The 13,075-nt window shown below is 42.8% G+C and overlaps 1 protein-coding gene across 1 annotated transcript in view; it reads left to right on the forward strand.

The window, feature by feature from the left end:
* The window catches only part of LOC126175226 (lariat debranching enzyme), an 86,012-nt gene that overhangs the window by 34,853 nt on the left and 38,084 nt on the right, over positions 1-13,075 (forward strand). Inside the window, exon 3 of the mRNA XM_049921858.1 lies at positions 409-700. Within this exon, the coding sequence (XP_049777815.1) occupies positions 409-700 (292 nt within the window). The remainder of the gene's footprint in view (positions 1-408; positions 701-13,075) is intronic.

Raw genomic sequence — 13,075 nt, forward strand, 5'->3', positions numbered from 1 at the left:
TTGTGCTCTGTCCCTTCCGTTATGTCTGAATTCAAGCTTGCCTAATGCTTACTGATGTACTGTCTTTAACTTCCTCCGCTCTCTGACACATTACCTTTATTTTTGCATTTCTTCTTCATCATAACAGGTGGGTCCTTCTTACGCTATGGCCTGTGTCCATGAAGAAGGGAACATCTTGTTCTGAAAACAAAGCACTTTTTCTGTTTTAAGTGGGTAGTTCATCCCGCAAATGCAGAAACTGGCCAATCTTGTAGTCTCTCTCTGATTTTGATAATTTTCTACTTTCTAAATTTAATTTTCTATGTTGTAAACTTTTATTAATGTTATGTTTTATAATCACTGAGCATCTGGTTGACAGATCAAAGAGCTTTATTATGAGCCAATAATCAGAAATTACATGTTTCACAGATATTATGCAGGTGAAAAAGTGGCACCTATATTGACTATTTTTATTGGTGGTAACCATGAGGCATCTAACCATCTCCAAGAGCTACCGTATGGAGGGTGGGTAGCTCCAAACATTTACTACTTAGGTTATGCCAGTGTTGTAAATGTTGCTGGAGTTCGAATAGGTGGTTTGTCTGGCATATATAAAGGTCATGATTATATGAAAGGACATTTTGAGAAACCTCCTTACACTGAAGAGACAAAACGAAGTGTGTACCATATAAGAAACTTAGAAGTTTTTCGCTTAAAACAGGTAAGAATTATCAGGTTTTTTTTTTCTCATCTTTAGTAAGTTTACTCTTGTAAGACTTTATTAAGGTACTGTGCGTGAATGTTTGATAGAATTGGGTTATTATCTTTCAAGTAACCTAACTGCGGATTTTAATTTTATCTATTGTTATGAGTAGCTACAAACACACAATGTCTGTGGATGTTTATGTGTGAAAGGAAATGTTATCATATAGAGTACTTGCACAAGTCAGTAAGTTTTAAATTTTAGAGATTTCTCTAAATAAGCAATTAGTTTTAATAATACTTGCCTTCCAGCATGACATTTGCGGGGAGGGGGGGGGGGGGGGGGTGCTGTGCGTGTGGAGTTAGTGCTCAGTCCATCTTTACATGCCCAAATTATTTGCTGAAGAGTCTGTAGGTGAGTAGGTATAGTGATGTGAATCCATTTTTGGTGTGTTTCGTGCTAATCATATAACTACTTTTTCTGAAAAAGATATATTTGTCTATTCTAAATCCAAGTACTTAAAAACAACAAGCAATTATTTTGTGCTGTTAATCTGTCTAAATATAGTACAGCCCCACTTTTACTTTCCTGGAATGAACATTTTACTATCATTTACAGTATTATTTATTGCTCCCATTAAATTTCCTTTGTTAACAAGGTTAATTCTCACTAGTGTGTGTTAACGTATCATTTACAGTTTTCTCATGGTTTATGCTTTATGAAATAGTGTTAGTAGAGAAAAAAATCTGATGTAATTGACATCAAATGGTACTGGCATGTGGTTGGCCTTAAAGCCAAGCAGTATTTACAAATGTTACGCAATTAACTTTGTTGAGCCCTGGATGTCCTTTTTCCCAGTAGACTTGAATCTGTAAAAGTTGGAACAGTTTGCTAGTGCTTCGTCCCCGGCCCCTTCCAAGTTGTACTCAGCTTGGTGTCTGATGCGAGTAACTGTTTCTATAGAGGTCTGAAGAAGGTGTGACGTGACATGAACATTTACTTGTTTCTTGTCACTGCCAACCTTAGCTTTAATGCTGTGAGCTGCACAAAAAGTAGTATGCTGACATTATTGTAGCTGTATTGTTTCAGTCCCAACTTTGCCCTGCGATGATGATCATATGCAAAGGATGTTAACTTTCCAGTATTTGTAACTACCAGTATAATTTTGTTTACAGTTCATATATCCAGTGAAGACAGTGTCATATGCTAGCTAAGGCTGACTGTGTTGGTTGTGCCAATGAACCTGTCATTACAGACTGAGGCAAGTCAAACTGAATGAGTTGGCATAGTGGTTAGCACACCAGACACGCGTTCAGGACAGCCAACTCCATTCCCCATGCTTGACGCAATCTGTGCTTGGGCTCCGTCTCTAATGACCTCAGTGTCGGCGGGATGTTAAACCCAATCTTCCTTTTGAGGCAAGTCGATATCAGTCCACAGCTACTCCCATAGCCACCGTGCCAACAGTTAATTGTGACTCCCATAACCACTGTGCCAACGGTTAATTGTGTTTATCTCCATCTGTATGATTACTCTAACAATGGAAAATCCAGGATGGAGTGTAACAATACCAGAGAAGGAAAGTTGCTATTCATCATATAGCAGAGATGCTGAGTCGCGATGGGCACAATAAAATGATTAAAAGATTCACACAATTAAAGCTTCGGTTGTTAAGGCCTTTTTCAGCAGTAGACGCGTGCGCACACACACACACACACACACACATACACACACACACACACACACACACACACACACACACACACAACACAAACACAAACACAAGTTGCACATACGTCTGCAGTCTCAGAGAGCTGACACCACACTGCAAACAGCAGCACCAGTGCATGATGGGAGTGGCGACTGGGTGGGGGTAAGGAGGCTGGGGCGGGGAGGGGGAGGGATAGTATGGTGGGAGTGGCAGACAGTCAAGTGTTGCAGTTTAGACGGAGGGCAGAAGAGAAGGTGGGGAGGGGGTAAGTAGCAGAAAGAAGAGAATTAAAAGACTGGGTGTGGCGGTGAAATGATGGTTGTGTAGTGCTGGAATGGGAACAGGGAGGGGTCTGGATGGGTTAGGACAGTGACTAACGAAAGTAGAGGCCAGGAGGGTTACAGGAACATAGGATGTATTGCAGGGAAAGTTCCCACCTGCGCAATTCAGAAAAGCAGGTGTTGTTGGGAAAGATCCATATGGCACAGGCTGTGAAGCAGTCATTAAGATGAGGGATATCATGTTTGGCAGCGTTTTCAGCAACAGGGTGGTCCACTTGTTTCTTGGCCACAGTTTGTCGGTGGCCATTCATGCGGACAGACGGCTTGTTGGTTGTCATGCCTACATAGAATGCAGCACAGAGGTTGCAGCTTAGCTTGTAAATCACATGACTGGTTTCACAGGTACCGTATTCACTCGATCTAAGCCGCACTTTTTTTCCGGTTTTTGTAATCCATAAAACCGCCTGCGGCTTAGAATTGAGTGTAAAGTAAGTGGAAGTTCTGAAAAATTGTTGGTAGGTGCCGCCACAACTAACTTCTGCCGTCGAATATATGTAGCGCTACATAGGCATGCTTTGCAGGCACAAAGATAAATACTGGCGCCAAAACCTCTGCGTCAGTAAATAAATTTAAAAAAAAAGTGGTGGAAGACGGGCTTTTTCCTCCGCCCCGATTTTCGACTACTGCATTTTCATACATTATCCAACGAAGTAAATACAAATTCCGTATTGTTCATCTTCGAATGTAGCAGCATTTCAATGTACTACGAAAATCCGACTGGCAAGACTGTTTGGGATGTTTGTCAATATGGCCAACTCTATGTTCTGAATTTTTTCCTACCTGTGAGAAGAGAAGGTTATTAATAGGAATTTTTATGAATTGTGAATCACATGCAGTGTTCTTTTCACCATAAGAATAATACAAATATAAACATTTTGCCATGTATTCTTTCGTGTTTGCTGCTATCTCATTTAAATCCTGTCTGCCTAATAAACTACGAAACTAGAGTAAGACAACAGCAAACGCGGAAGAATATTCATATCGTGTCATGTTTATATTCGTATTATTCTTATGCCTAATAGTGATACAGTCAGAAGTGAAGCACGGCAATTGACTAGATTTTTAAATCTAAGAAGACTTATTTCTGTGCAGAATGTAATGGACTAAAGAGGTGTCTGCAAAGATTTTCAAACGGAGAAAAATTTTCGCTAAACTCTCGTTCAGAACATCTTCTATCATACACAATCTATTATTTGGTTCGTGTTGATCATTATCAAAGAAAGCAGCAGTGTAAATATCAACAAATAGCAGGCTCTTGCCATTGTTTCACTAATGAGACAATTCCTCTCTTTTTTTTTTTAATTGTAAGCGTGGCAGCGCGCAAAAAGCAAGCCGTGCTGCAAGCGGCAACAGGTCATAAACCCTCATTATCATAATGCGACAAACCATGCATGACACAATACAGTAATGCATTTTCTGCTTAGAGTGACGTAAACACCTATAACAAAGAGAATGGCACTTATCAGATCAAAGAAAAATAAGCAATCAATTCAAACCAGACGAAGTAGGTGAAAAAGGAAGGGTACCCGTATAAATACGGACGGGGCGCCTGATGCATAGCAGTGGCTACCTGGTAAAGCTCAACTGCTAAGCTTACGATTTGAACCAAAGTACTATAGCTGTATCGTCATTCATTCGACCTAAATTGTGTCTCATATTACAATAGACCAACTTTGTTTCTATTTGGAGGTGCGGCCTAAAACTTTTCTCTCCCCTCGAATTTCGAGTCTCAAATTTCAGGTGCAGCTTAGATTCGGGAAATTTTTTTCCCCTTGATTTCGAGTCTCATTTTTCAGGTGTGGCTTAGATTTGAGTGCAGCTTAGATTTGAGTAAATATGGTAGCCCTGCCTTTGATGGGGTAGGTGATGTTAGTGACTGGACTGGAGTAGGTGGTGGTAGTTGGATGTATGGGACAGGTCTTGCATCTAGGTCTGTTACAGGGGTATGAGCCATGAGGTAAGGGATTTGGAGCAGGGGTTGTGTAAGGATGGAAGAGTATATTGTGTTCGGTGGACGGCAGAATACCACAGTAGGAGGGGTGGAAAGGATAGTGGACAGGACATTTCTCATTTCAGGGCATGACGAGAGGTAATCGGAACCCTGGCAGAGAATGTAATTCAGTTGCTTCAGTCCCGGATGGTACTGAGTTAAGAGGGGAATGCTCCTCTGTGGCCAGACCGTGGGACTTTGTGAGGTGGTGGGAGACTGGAAAGATAAGGGACAGGAGATTTGTTTTTGTACAAGGATGGGAGGATAATTACAGTCAGTGAAGGCTTCAGTGAGACCCTCGGTGTATTTTGAGAGGGATTGCTCGTCACTGCAGATGCGACGACCACTGGTGGCTACGCTCTACGGAAGGGACTTCTTGGTATGGAATGGGTGGCAGCTGTCGAAGTGGAGGTATTGCTGGTGGTTAGTAGGTTTGATGTGGACGGAGGAACTGATGTAGCCATCTCTGAGGTGAAGGTCAACATCTAGGAAGGTGGCTTGTTGGGTTGAGTAGGACCAGGTGAAGTAAATGGGGGAGAAGTTGCTGAGGTTCTGGAGGAATGTGAGTAAGGTGTCCTCACCTTCAATCCAGATACCAAAGATGTCATCAGTGAATCTGAGTTTTTAGGAAGGATTCCTCTAGATGGCCCATGAATAGGTTAGCATAGGATGGCGCTATGTGGGTGCCTATAGCCGTACCGCAGATTTGTTTTTAGGTAATGCCTGCAAAGGAGAAGTAATTGTGGGTGAGGATATAGTTGGTCATGGAGACTAGGTAGGAGGTTGTTGGTTTGGAATCCATAGGGTGTCTGGAAAGGTAGTGTTCGACAGCAATAAGGCCATGGGCATTATGATGTTAGTGTACAGGGAGGTGGCATCATTAGTGATGAGCAGGGCACCGTGTGGTAAAGGGACAGGAACTGTGGAGAGTCGGTCAAGGAAATGGTTGGTATCTTTTATATAGGAGGATAGGTTCCGGGTAATAGGTTGAAGGTGTTGGTCTAGAAGAGCAGAGATTCTCTCAGTGGGGGCACAGTAACCGGCCACAATGGGGCGTCCTTGGTGGTTGGGTTTATGGACTTTGGGAAGCACGTAGAAGGTTGGAGGGGTAAGTAGAGAGATGGACTCTGGGGAGTGTTTCTGAGATGGGCCTAAGGATTTGAGTAGTGACTAGAGATCCTGCTGGATTACTGGAGTGGGATCACTATGGCATGATTTGTAGGTGGAAGTATCTGACAACTGACGGGAGTCCTTCTGCCACGTAATCCTTGCGGTTGAAAACAATGGTGGGGGAGCATTTGTCAGCAGGTAGGATTGTAAAGCCAGGAGCAGTTTTTAGATGGTGGGCTGCGGTTCCTTTTGCAGATGTAAGGTTGGTTTGCATGTTGAGGGATTTGGCGAATGACGCTGAGGCAAGGTTGGAGGTTAAGAAATTCTCGAAAGTTAACAGGGGGTGCTTTGGAGGCAGTGGGGGTGGATCACCGTTGGGTGGAGGAGTGAACTGAGTTAGGCAAGGTTCAAGGGTTGGTAGCAAAAAAGTGTTTTCACTGTAGGGATCGAGAGAAGGTCTTTAACTAGTCTTGCATGGTTGAATTTGGGAGAGGGGCAAAAGGTGAGGAGGCCTTTGGAAAGTACTGATATTTCTGTGGGACTAAGGCTTCTGGAGGAAAGAGTCATAACTGTGTTGTGGGTCTGTTTAGGTTCTGGGTTCTGTGTGGTGGTGGGAGGGAGTTTTGGAGGGTGGGGTAAATATAGTAGGTCTGTGAGACAGGGTTTGTCAGCTATGAGGGGGTGTGGGGTAGGTTTGGAGGAGGTTGTAGAAGTGGTGGACAGTGGTACTCCGAGGCGGGAGTAGGAAGTGAGTAGGATGGAGAGCATATAAGGTCGCGCTTGGCACCTTGTCGTCAGTCTTGTGACTCGCTCTGAAGATGTCCGGACGATACGCGGCCGAAATATCAGTAGAAGAAATTTTATTTGCGCGGCTGCATGCCCGAAATTTAATGAATTGTTAGAAGTTGCTTATGAGGAAATGTATCAAAAGCCTTCTGGAAATCTAAAAGTATGGTATCAATATGAGCTTCACTGTCAATCACACTCATTACTTTGTGAGAATAAAGAGCTGGTTGTGTTTCACAAGAATGATATTTTCTGAATTTTTAGTAAGTGATTTAAGCTGTTTCTCTAAACCAAGCCTATCTACTTCTAAATTACTCATGTTGTTAGTTGTTCTCGATTTGAATTTGGGAATATTTATTTTGTCTCCTTTGCTTAAGGAATGTAGAAAACTGTTTAGTAACTCTGCTTCAGTGGCACTGTCATCAATAACATCACCATTGTTATTGCGCAGTGAAGGTATTGATCATGTCTTACCACTGGTGTCCTTCACGTATGACCAAAATCTCTGTGGGTTTTCTGCCAGATCTCGAGACAAGAGATTTGTTATGGAAACTATTAAAACCATCTTGTACCGAAGTTCACCAAAATCAAATACGTGTAAAATGCAGCCAATCTTGAGGGTTTTGCATTCTTTTAAAATTGACATGCTTTTTTGTTGCTTCTGCAACAGTGTTCTGACCTGGTCTGTATACCATGGGGGATCAGTACCATCTCTTATTAATTTATTTGGTATATGTCTCTAGATAGCCGTCAGTCACATTTCCTTGAATTTGTACCACACCTGGTGCACGCTTGCATAGTCGAATATGAAGGAGTTGATACTCTTTCATAGCAAGGCACCAGGCAAATTTTTATGTACTTTTTTAAACAGTGGAAAATCCAGGACGAAATGTAACAATATTTTGAAAAGGAAAGTTGCTACTCACCTGCGGAGATACTGAGTTGCAGTTAGGCACAACAAAAAGACTGTCACAAATATAGCTTTTGGCCAGTAAGGCCTTCGTCAGAATTATACAGCAAACACACACACACACACACACACACACACACACACACACACACACACACACACACACACACACGCAAAGGCAACTCACACACACGACTGCAGTCTCAGGCAACTGAGGCCACACTGCGAGCATCAACACCAATGCATGATGGGAGTCCCTCCGTCTAACCTCCTGACTGCACATAGCCGCCCTACCCTCTTTCTGTCTCGTCCCTCCGCACTCCCCGAGAGCATGTCACTGTCCACCACAGCTACCGTACTCTCTCACCCCCTCCCCGCCCCAGCCTCCTGGTTACCCCCACCCAGTTGCCACTCCCATCATGCACCAGTTCTGCAGCTCACAGTGTGGCCTCAGTAGTCTGAGACTGCAGTCATATGTGTGTGAGTTGTGTTTGCATGAGTGTGTATGTGTGTGTGTGGGCCGTCTAATGCTGACGAAGGCCTTACTGGCTGAAAACTATATTTGTGACAGTATTTTTGTTGTGCCTATCTGCGACTCAGCATCTCCACTATATGGTGAGTAGCAACTTTCCGTTTCATAATATTGTTGTATCTACTTTTTTAAAAAGATATATGTTGTGTTTATTTGTGATGGATTTAGATGTCACGGTATTGAGTCTCACTGCATCTACATCTACATCTACATCTATACTCTGCAAACCACCATGAGGTGCATGGCGGAGAGTACGACCCATTGTACTGATTATTAGGGTTTCTTCCCATTCATGTATGGAGTGAGGGAAGAATGCTTGTTTGAGTGCTTCTGTGTGTGCAGTAGTTATTCTAATCTTATCTTCACAATCCCTATGTGGGCAATACCTAGGGGGTTGTAGTGTATTCCTAGAACAATCATTTAAAGCTGTTCTTGAAGCTTTAATAGACTTTCTTTGGATAGTTGATATCCATCTTCGATAATCCATAGAACTGGGCACGGTTTTTTATTCTAGGAATCTATTTAGGATTACAGTTAGAAGAGGGACTAACTCAGCTGCAAACTCAGTATAGAATCTAACTGGGATTCCATTAGGCCAGGGCTTAACAACTGGCCGGTTTTGAGCGCGAGTACTCGCGTCTGCTCAGGCATGTGCTAGCGAGCAGGTGCAAGGTTGCGGAGTAGGGAGGGAGGGGAAATGCGCACATGTATGAATAGGACTGCAGCATGCCTATTGAATTCGCGCCGACTGTGTAACGTTAAAAGTACTATGATCAGCTCTAACAGTCACTTCGCTGGTTAAGAATCATGTAAAGTCGCCGTTGTGTAACCCCAACCATGCTTTCGCAGTTCAACCCCCATTGGGAGGAATTGTATCTGTTTACAGAAAAAGATTGTGTTGCAAAATGTTTAGTGTGTCACAAAATGCTGAATTCTTTTAGGAAATTTAATTTGCAGTGACATTATATGTTGTACCACGCGAAAGACTACGGAAGTGGAAAATGTGATGGACCAGATCGTGTGCAGGAAATTATTAAACTTAAAAGGAAGCTATCCGAAGAAGATCTGGATGACGAAGAAAAATCAACTGAGGCAGCTCTCAGAGTGAGCTACAAAATTGCTTTGTTTTTAGCAAAATCCCTGTGCCCCTTCACTGACGGCAATTTAATAAAAGATGTTTGGTAGTTGCAGCGGAACATTTGTGTCCATCTCAAGTTGAACAGTTTCGGATTGTGCCATTAGCTGACATGACCATTATGCGTCGCATACAGGACATGGCAGACGACGTCCAGAGCCAGCTTGCAAATATCTATAAAGATTTTATGGCGTATTCTCTACCTCTGGACGAAAGTGTTGATATATCTGGAACAGCGCAGCTTTCCATATTTATTAGAGGTGTTAATAGAGATATTCAGGTGAGGAAGGAGCTCCTCGATGTAGTAGCCATAAAGAACACTACAACCGGAGGTGATATTTTAAGTAGTGTTGAAGAAAGTGTTGAAAATATAGGATTGTCATGGAATTCTTTAGTTTCAGTGTCTACAGACAGTGCACCAGCGATGACAGGGAAAAAATTAGGTTTCGTTGCGCTGTTGAAGGAGAAAATGCAAAAACTGCCCGTGCCGAATGAAATAAGGGGCGTTCACTGTGTGATCCACCAGGAAAACTTATGTGCAAGGAGTATCACTCTAAAAAATGTGATGAGTGTTGTTGTTCGTACAACCAATTATATAAGGAAGCATGGGCTACAACACAGACAATTTAAAAGCTTTCATGAGGATGTAGAAAGCCAGTATGGTAGCCTGCCTTATTACAGCGAGGTCCGCTGGCTTAGTTGTGGCGAATTATTAAATTGAATTTTTGCCTATTAGATGAGATAAATATGTTCATGGAAATAAATAACATGTGAGTTCCTGAATTGAAAGAGCCTTCATGGAAATGTGATCTTGCGTTCTTAGTAGATTTAACTAGCCATCTGAATGCTTTGAACATTTCACTACAAGGTAAAGATCTGCTAATTACTCATTTCATAGATCAAATACGAGCTTTTAAAATTAAATTGACACTTTGGGTGAGTCAACTGGAAACAGGAAATCTAGCTCATTTTCCTAAATTATCATCCATGCAAGATGTTCACAAAGACTGTGAACGTTATTCACATAGTTTAGTTGCCCTTAAGGAAGAATTTGATCAACGCTTTCAAGATCTGACAGCACTAGACAGTGATTCTGATCTGTTCTCCTCTCCATATTCAGCGAATATTGAAGAGATTTGTCCTGAGCTGCAACTAGAAATTATTGACCTGCAGTGTGACAGAGGATACAGAGAAATTTCAGAACAAGAAAAACATTTTGGAATTTTACAGACACTTCCCTCAGGATAGATTTCCTCATTTGCACAACTGGCAGCTACAATAATATCAATGTTTGGTTCCATGTATGTTTGTGAATAACTGTTCTCTGCAATGAAGTGTAACAAGACGCGCCTGAGAAATGCATTGTCTCATCGAAATTTAAACTGCACGCTGCGCCTACGATGCACAAGAACAATTACTCCTAACATAGACGCAATTATAAAGGGCAAAAAGTACAAGATAACAGAGAATCCCACACTTCAGTGACACCTTCTATTGTGTAACAGTTCACAAATTAATACGAATGTAGAGGCATACACTAAGCTAATAAAATTATGTGGCACGTGTACATTCTCCTTTCTTTGTTTCATTTGTCACAGTAATAATTCGTGAGTGATATCCCTGCAGGTGGCCGCGGATTTACATTGACTGGCAGCAGCTGTTGTGTGCCCCACGTGACTCTCCCCACTCTCCGCTCTGGTCCGGTAGTGGGGGTAGCGTGCTCGCGCTGCTCCATGCTCGCGCCTTGCTGCTCACAGCTTGCTCCGCGAGCACGTATGTTGTGAAGCCTGCATTAGGCCCTGGAGCTTTGTTCAATTTTAATGATTTCAGCTGTTTCTCAACACCACTGACACATACTTATTTGTCATCTTTTCAGTGGTACAAGGGTTAAATTGAGGCAGTTGTCCTGGGTTTTCCTTTGTAAAGGGACATTTGAAAACTGGGTTAGACATTTCAGCTTTCGTTTTGCTACACACGATTTCAATTCCTATCTCTTTCACTAGGAACAGGACACTAACTTTGTTGCCACTAACCGCCTTCACATATGACCAGAATTTCTTTGGTTTCTGTGAAAGATCACTGGACAATATTCTGATACAGTATTCATTGAAGGAATTAAGCATTGCTCTCTTGACAGCCAAAGTGTTTCATTCAACATCTCTATCTATAGCCCTACACTTTGTTTCACACCTATTATGCAGTAATCTCTGTTTCTTTAGAAGTTTCTTTACAGTGACTATATACCATGGAGATTCCCTCCCGTTAAGAACTCTTCTACTGCGTACATTTCTATCCAGCGCATGGTCAACTGTTGTTTTAAACTTCAGCCATGGTTCCTCTACACACATTTGCCATGTACTGAAAGTATAAAGTTCCTCATAGAGATATAGATAATGATGACTTCATGCTTCATTGTGGGAAAAGCTGCAGCTGGAATATCCAGTGCAGTATTTCCTACACGTGGACAGCAGTTATCACTGTTGAGAAAGTTTCATGTACAATCTGCCACGACAGCCGAGCGTGTTAACCCACTGCTTCCAGGACATGAGGAGGTGAGCGTGACCCACCCTTGGGTTTATCTTGAGGATTAACAACAAGGACTGGTGAGCTGGCAGCCTGTATGTGGTTTTTAGCTGGTTTCCTACATCTTACTAGGTAAATGCCGGGTTGATAACCACATTCTGTCTCAGATACAGGCTCCACAAGTATTTAGAAAACGTTCTCACATTAACATATTAGATTTACTTGAAACACAAACAGGTGGTGTGTGTCACAGATTCCATCCTGGAAGACGAATAAGAGATCGATGTTATATATATTAAAAACAAAGATTCCATGACTTACCAAACTGGAAAGTGCTGGTAGATAGGCACAATAAAATAACACACAAACACACACACAAAATTTCAAGCTTTCGCAACCCACGGTTGCTTCGTCAGGAAAGAGGGAAGGAGAGGGAAAGATGAAGGATGTGGGTTTTAAGGGAGAGGGTAAGGAGTCATTCCAATCCCGGGTGCAGAAAGACTTACCTTAGGACAGGTATACACTTGCGCGCGCGCGCGCGCGCGCGCGCGCGCGCGCGCGCGCGCGCACACACACACACACACACACACACACACACACATATCTGTCCACATGTGGACGGATATGTGTGTGTGTGCGCGAGTGTACACATGTCCTTTTTTCCCCCTAAGGTAAGTCTTTCCGCTCCCGGGATTGGAATGACTCCTTACCCTCTCCCTTAAAACCCACATCCTTTCATCTTTACCTCTCCTTCCCTCTTTCCTGACAAAGCAACTGTGGGTTGCGAAAGATTGAAATTTTGTGTGTGTGTTTGTGTGTTTTTTTATTGTGTCTATCTACCAGCGCTTTCCCGTTTGGTAAGTCATTATATATATATAATAGAAGGAAACATTCCACGTGGGAAAAAATATATATCCGGGACTAGATCAGACTCTGAATGTGGCTCTCCAGCAGGGATACGACTTCCTCAAATCCTGCCCTGAAATGAGATCCATCCTTCATGAAATCCTCCCCACTCCACCAAGAGTGTCTTTCCACCGTCCACCTAACCTTCGTAACCTCTTAGTTCATCCCTATGAAATCATCAAACCACCTTCCCTATCCTCTGGCTCCTACCCTTGTAACCGCCCCCGGTGTAAAACCTGTCCCATGCACCCTCCCACCACCACCTACTCCAGTCCTGTAACCCGGAAGGTGTACACGATCAAAGGCAGAGCCACGTGTGAAAGCACCCACGTGATCTACCAACTGACCTGCCTACACTGTGACGCATTCTATGTGGGAATGACCAGCAACAAACTGTCCATTCGCATGAATGGACACAGGCAGACAGTGTTTGTTGGTAATAAGGATCA

The sequence above is a fragment of the Schistocerca cancellata genome, chromosome 3, assembly GCF_023864275.1.
Source record: "Schistocerca cancellata isolate TAMUIC-IGC-003103 chromosome 3, iqSchCanc2.1, whole genome shotgun sequence".
Lineage (NCBI taxonomy): Eukaryota > Metazoa > Arthropoda > Insecta > Orthoptera > Acrididae > Schistocerca > Schistocerca cancellata.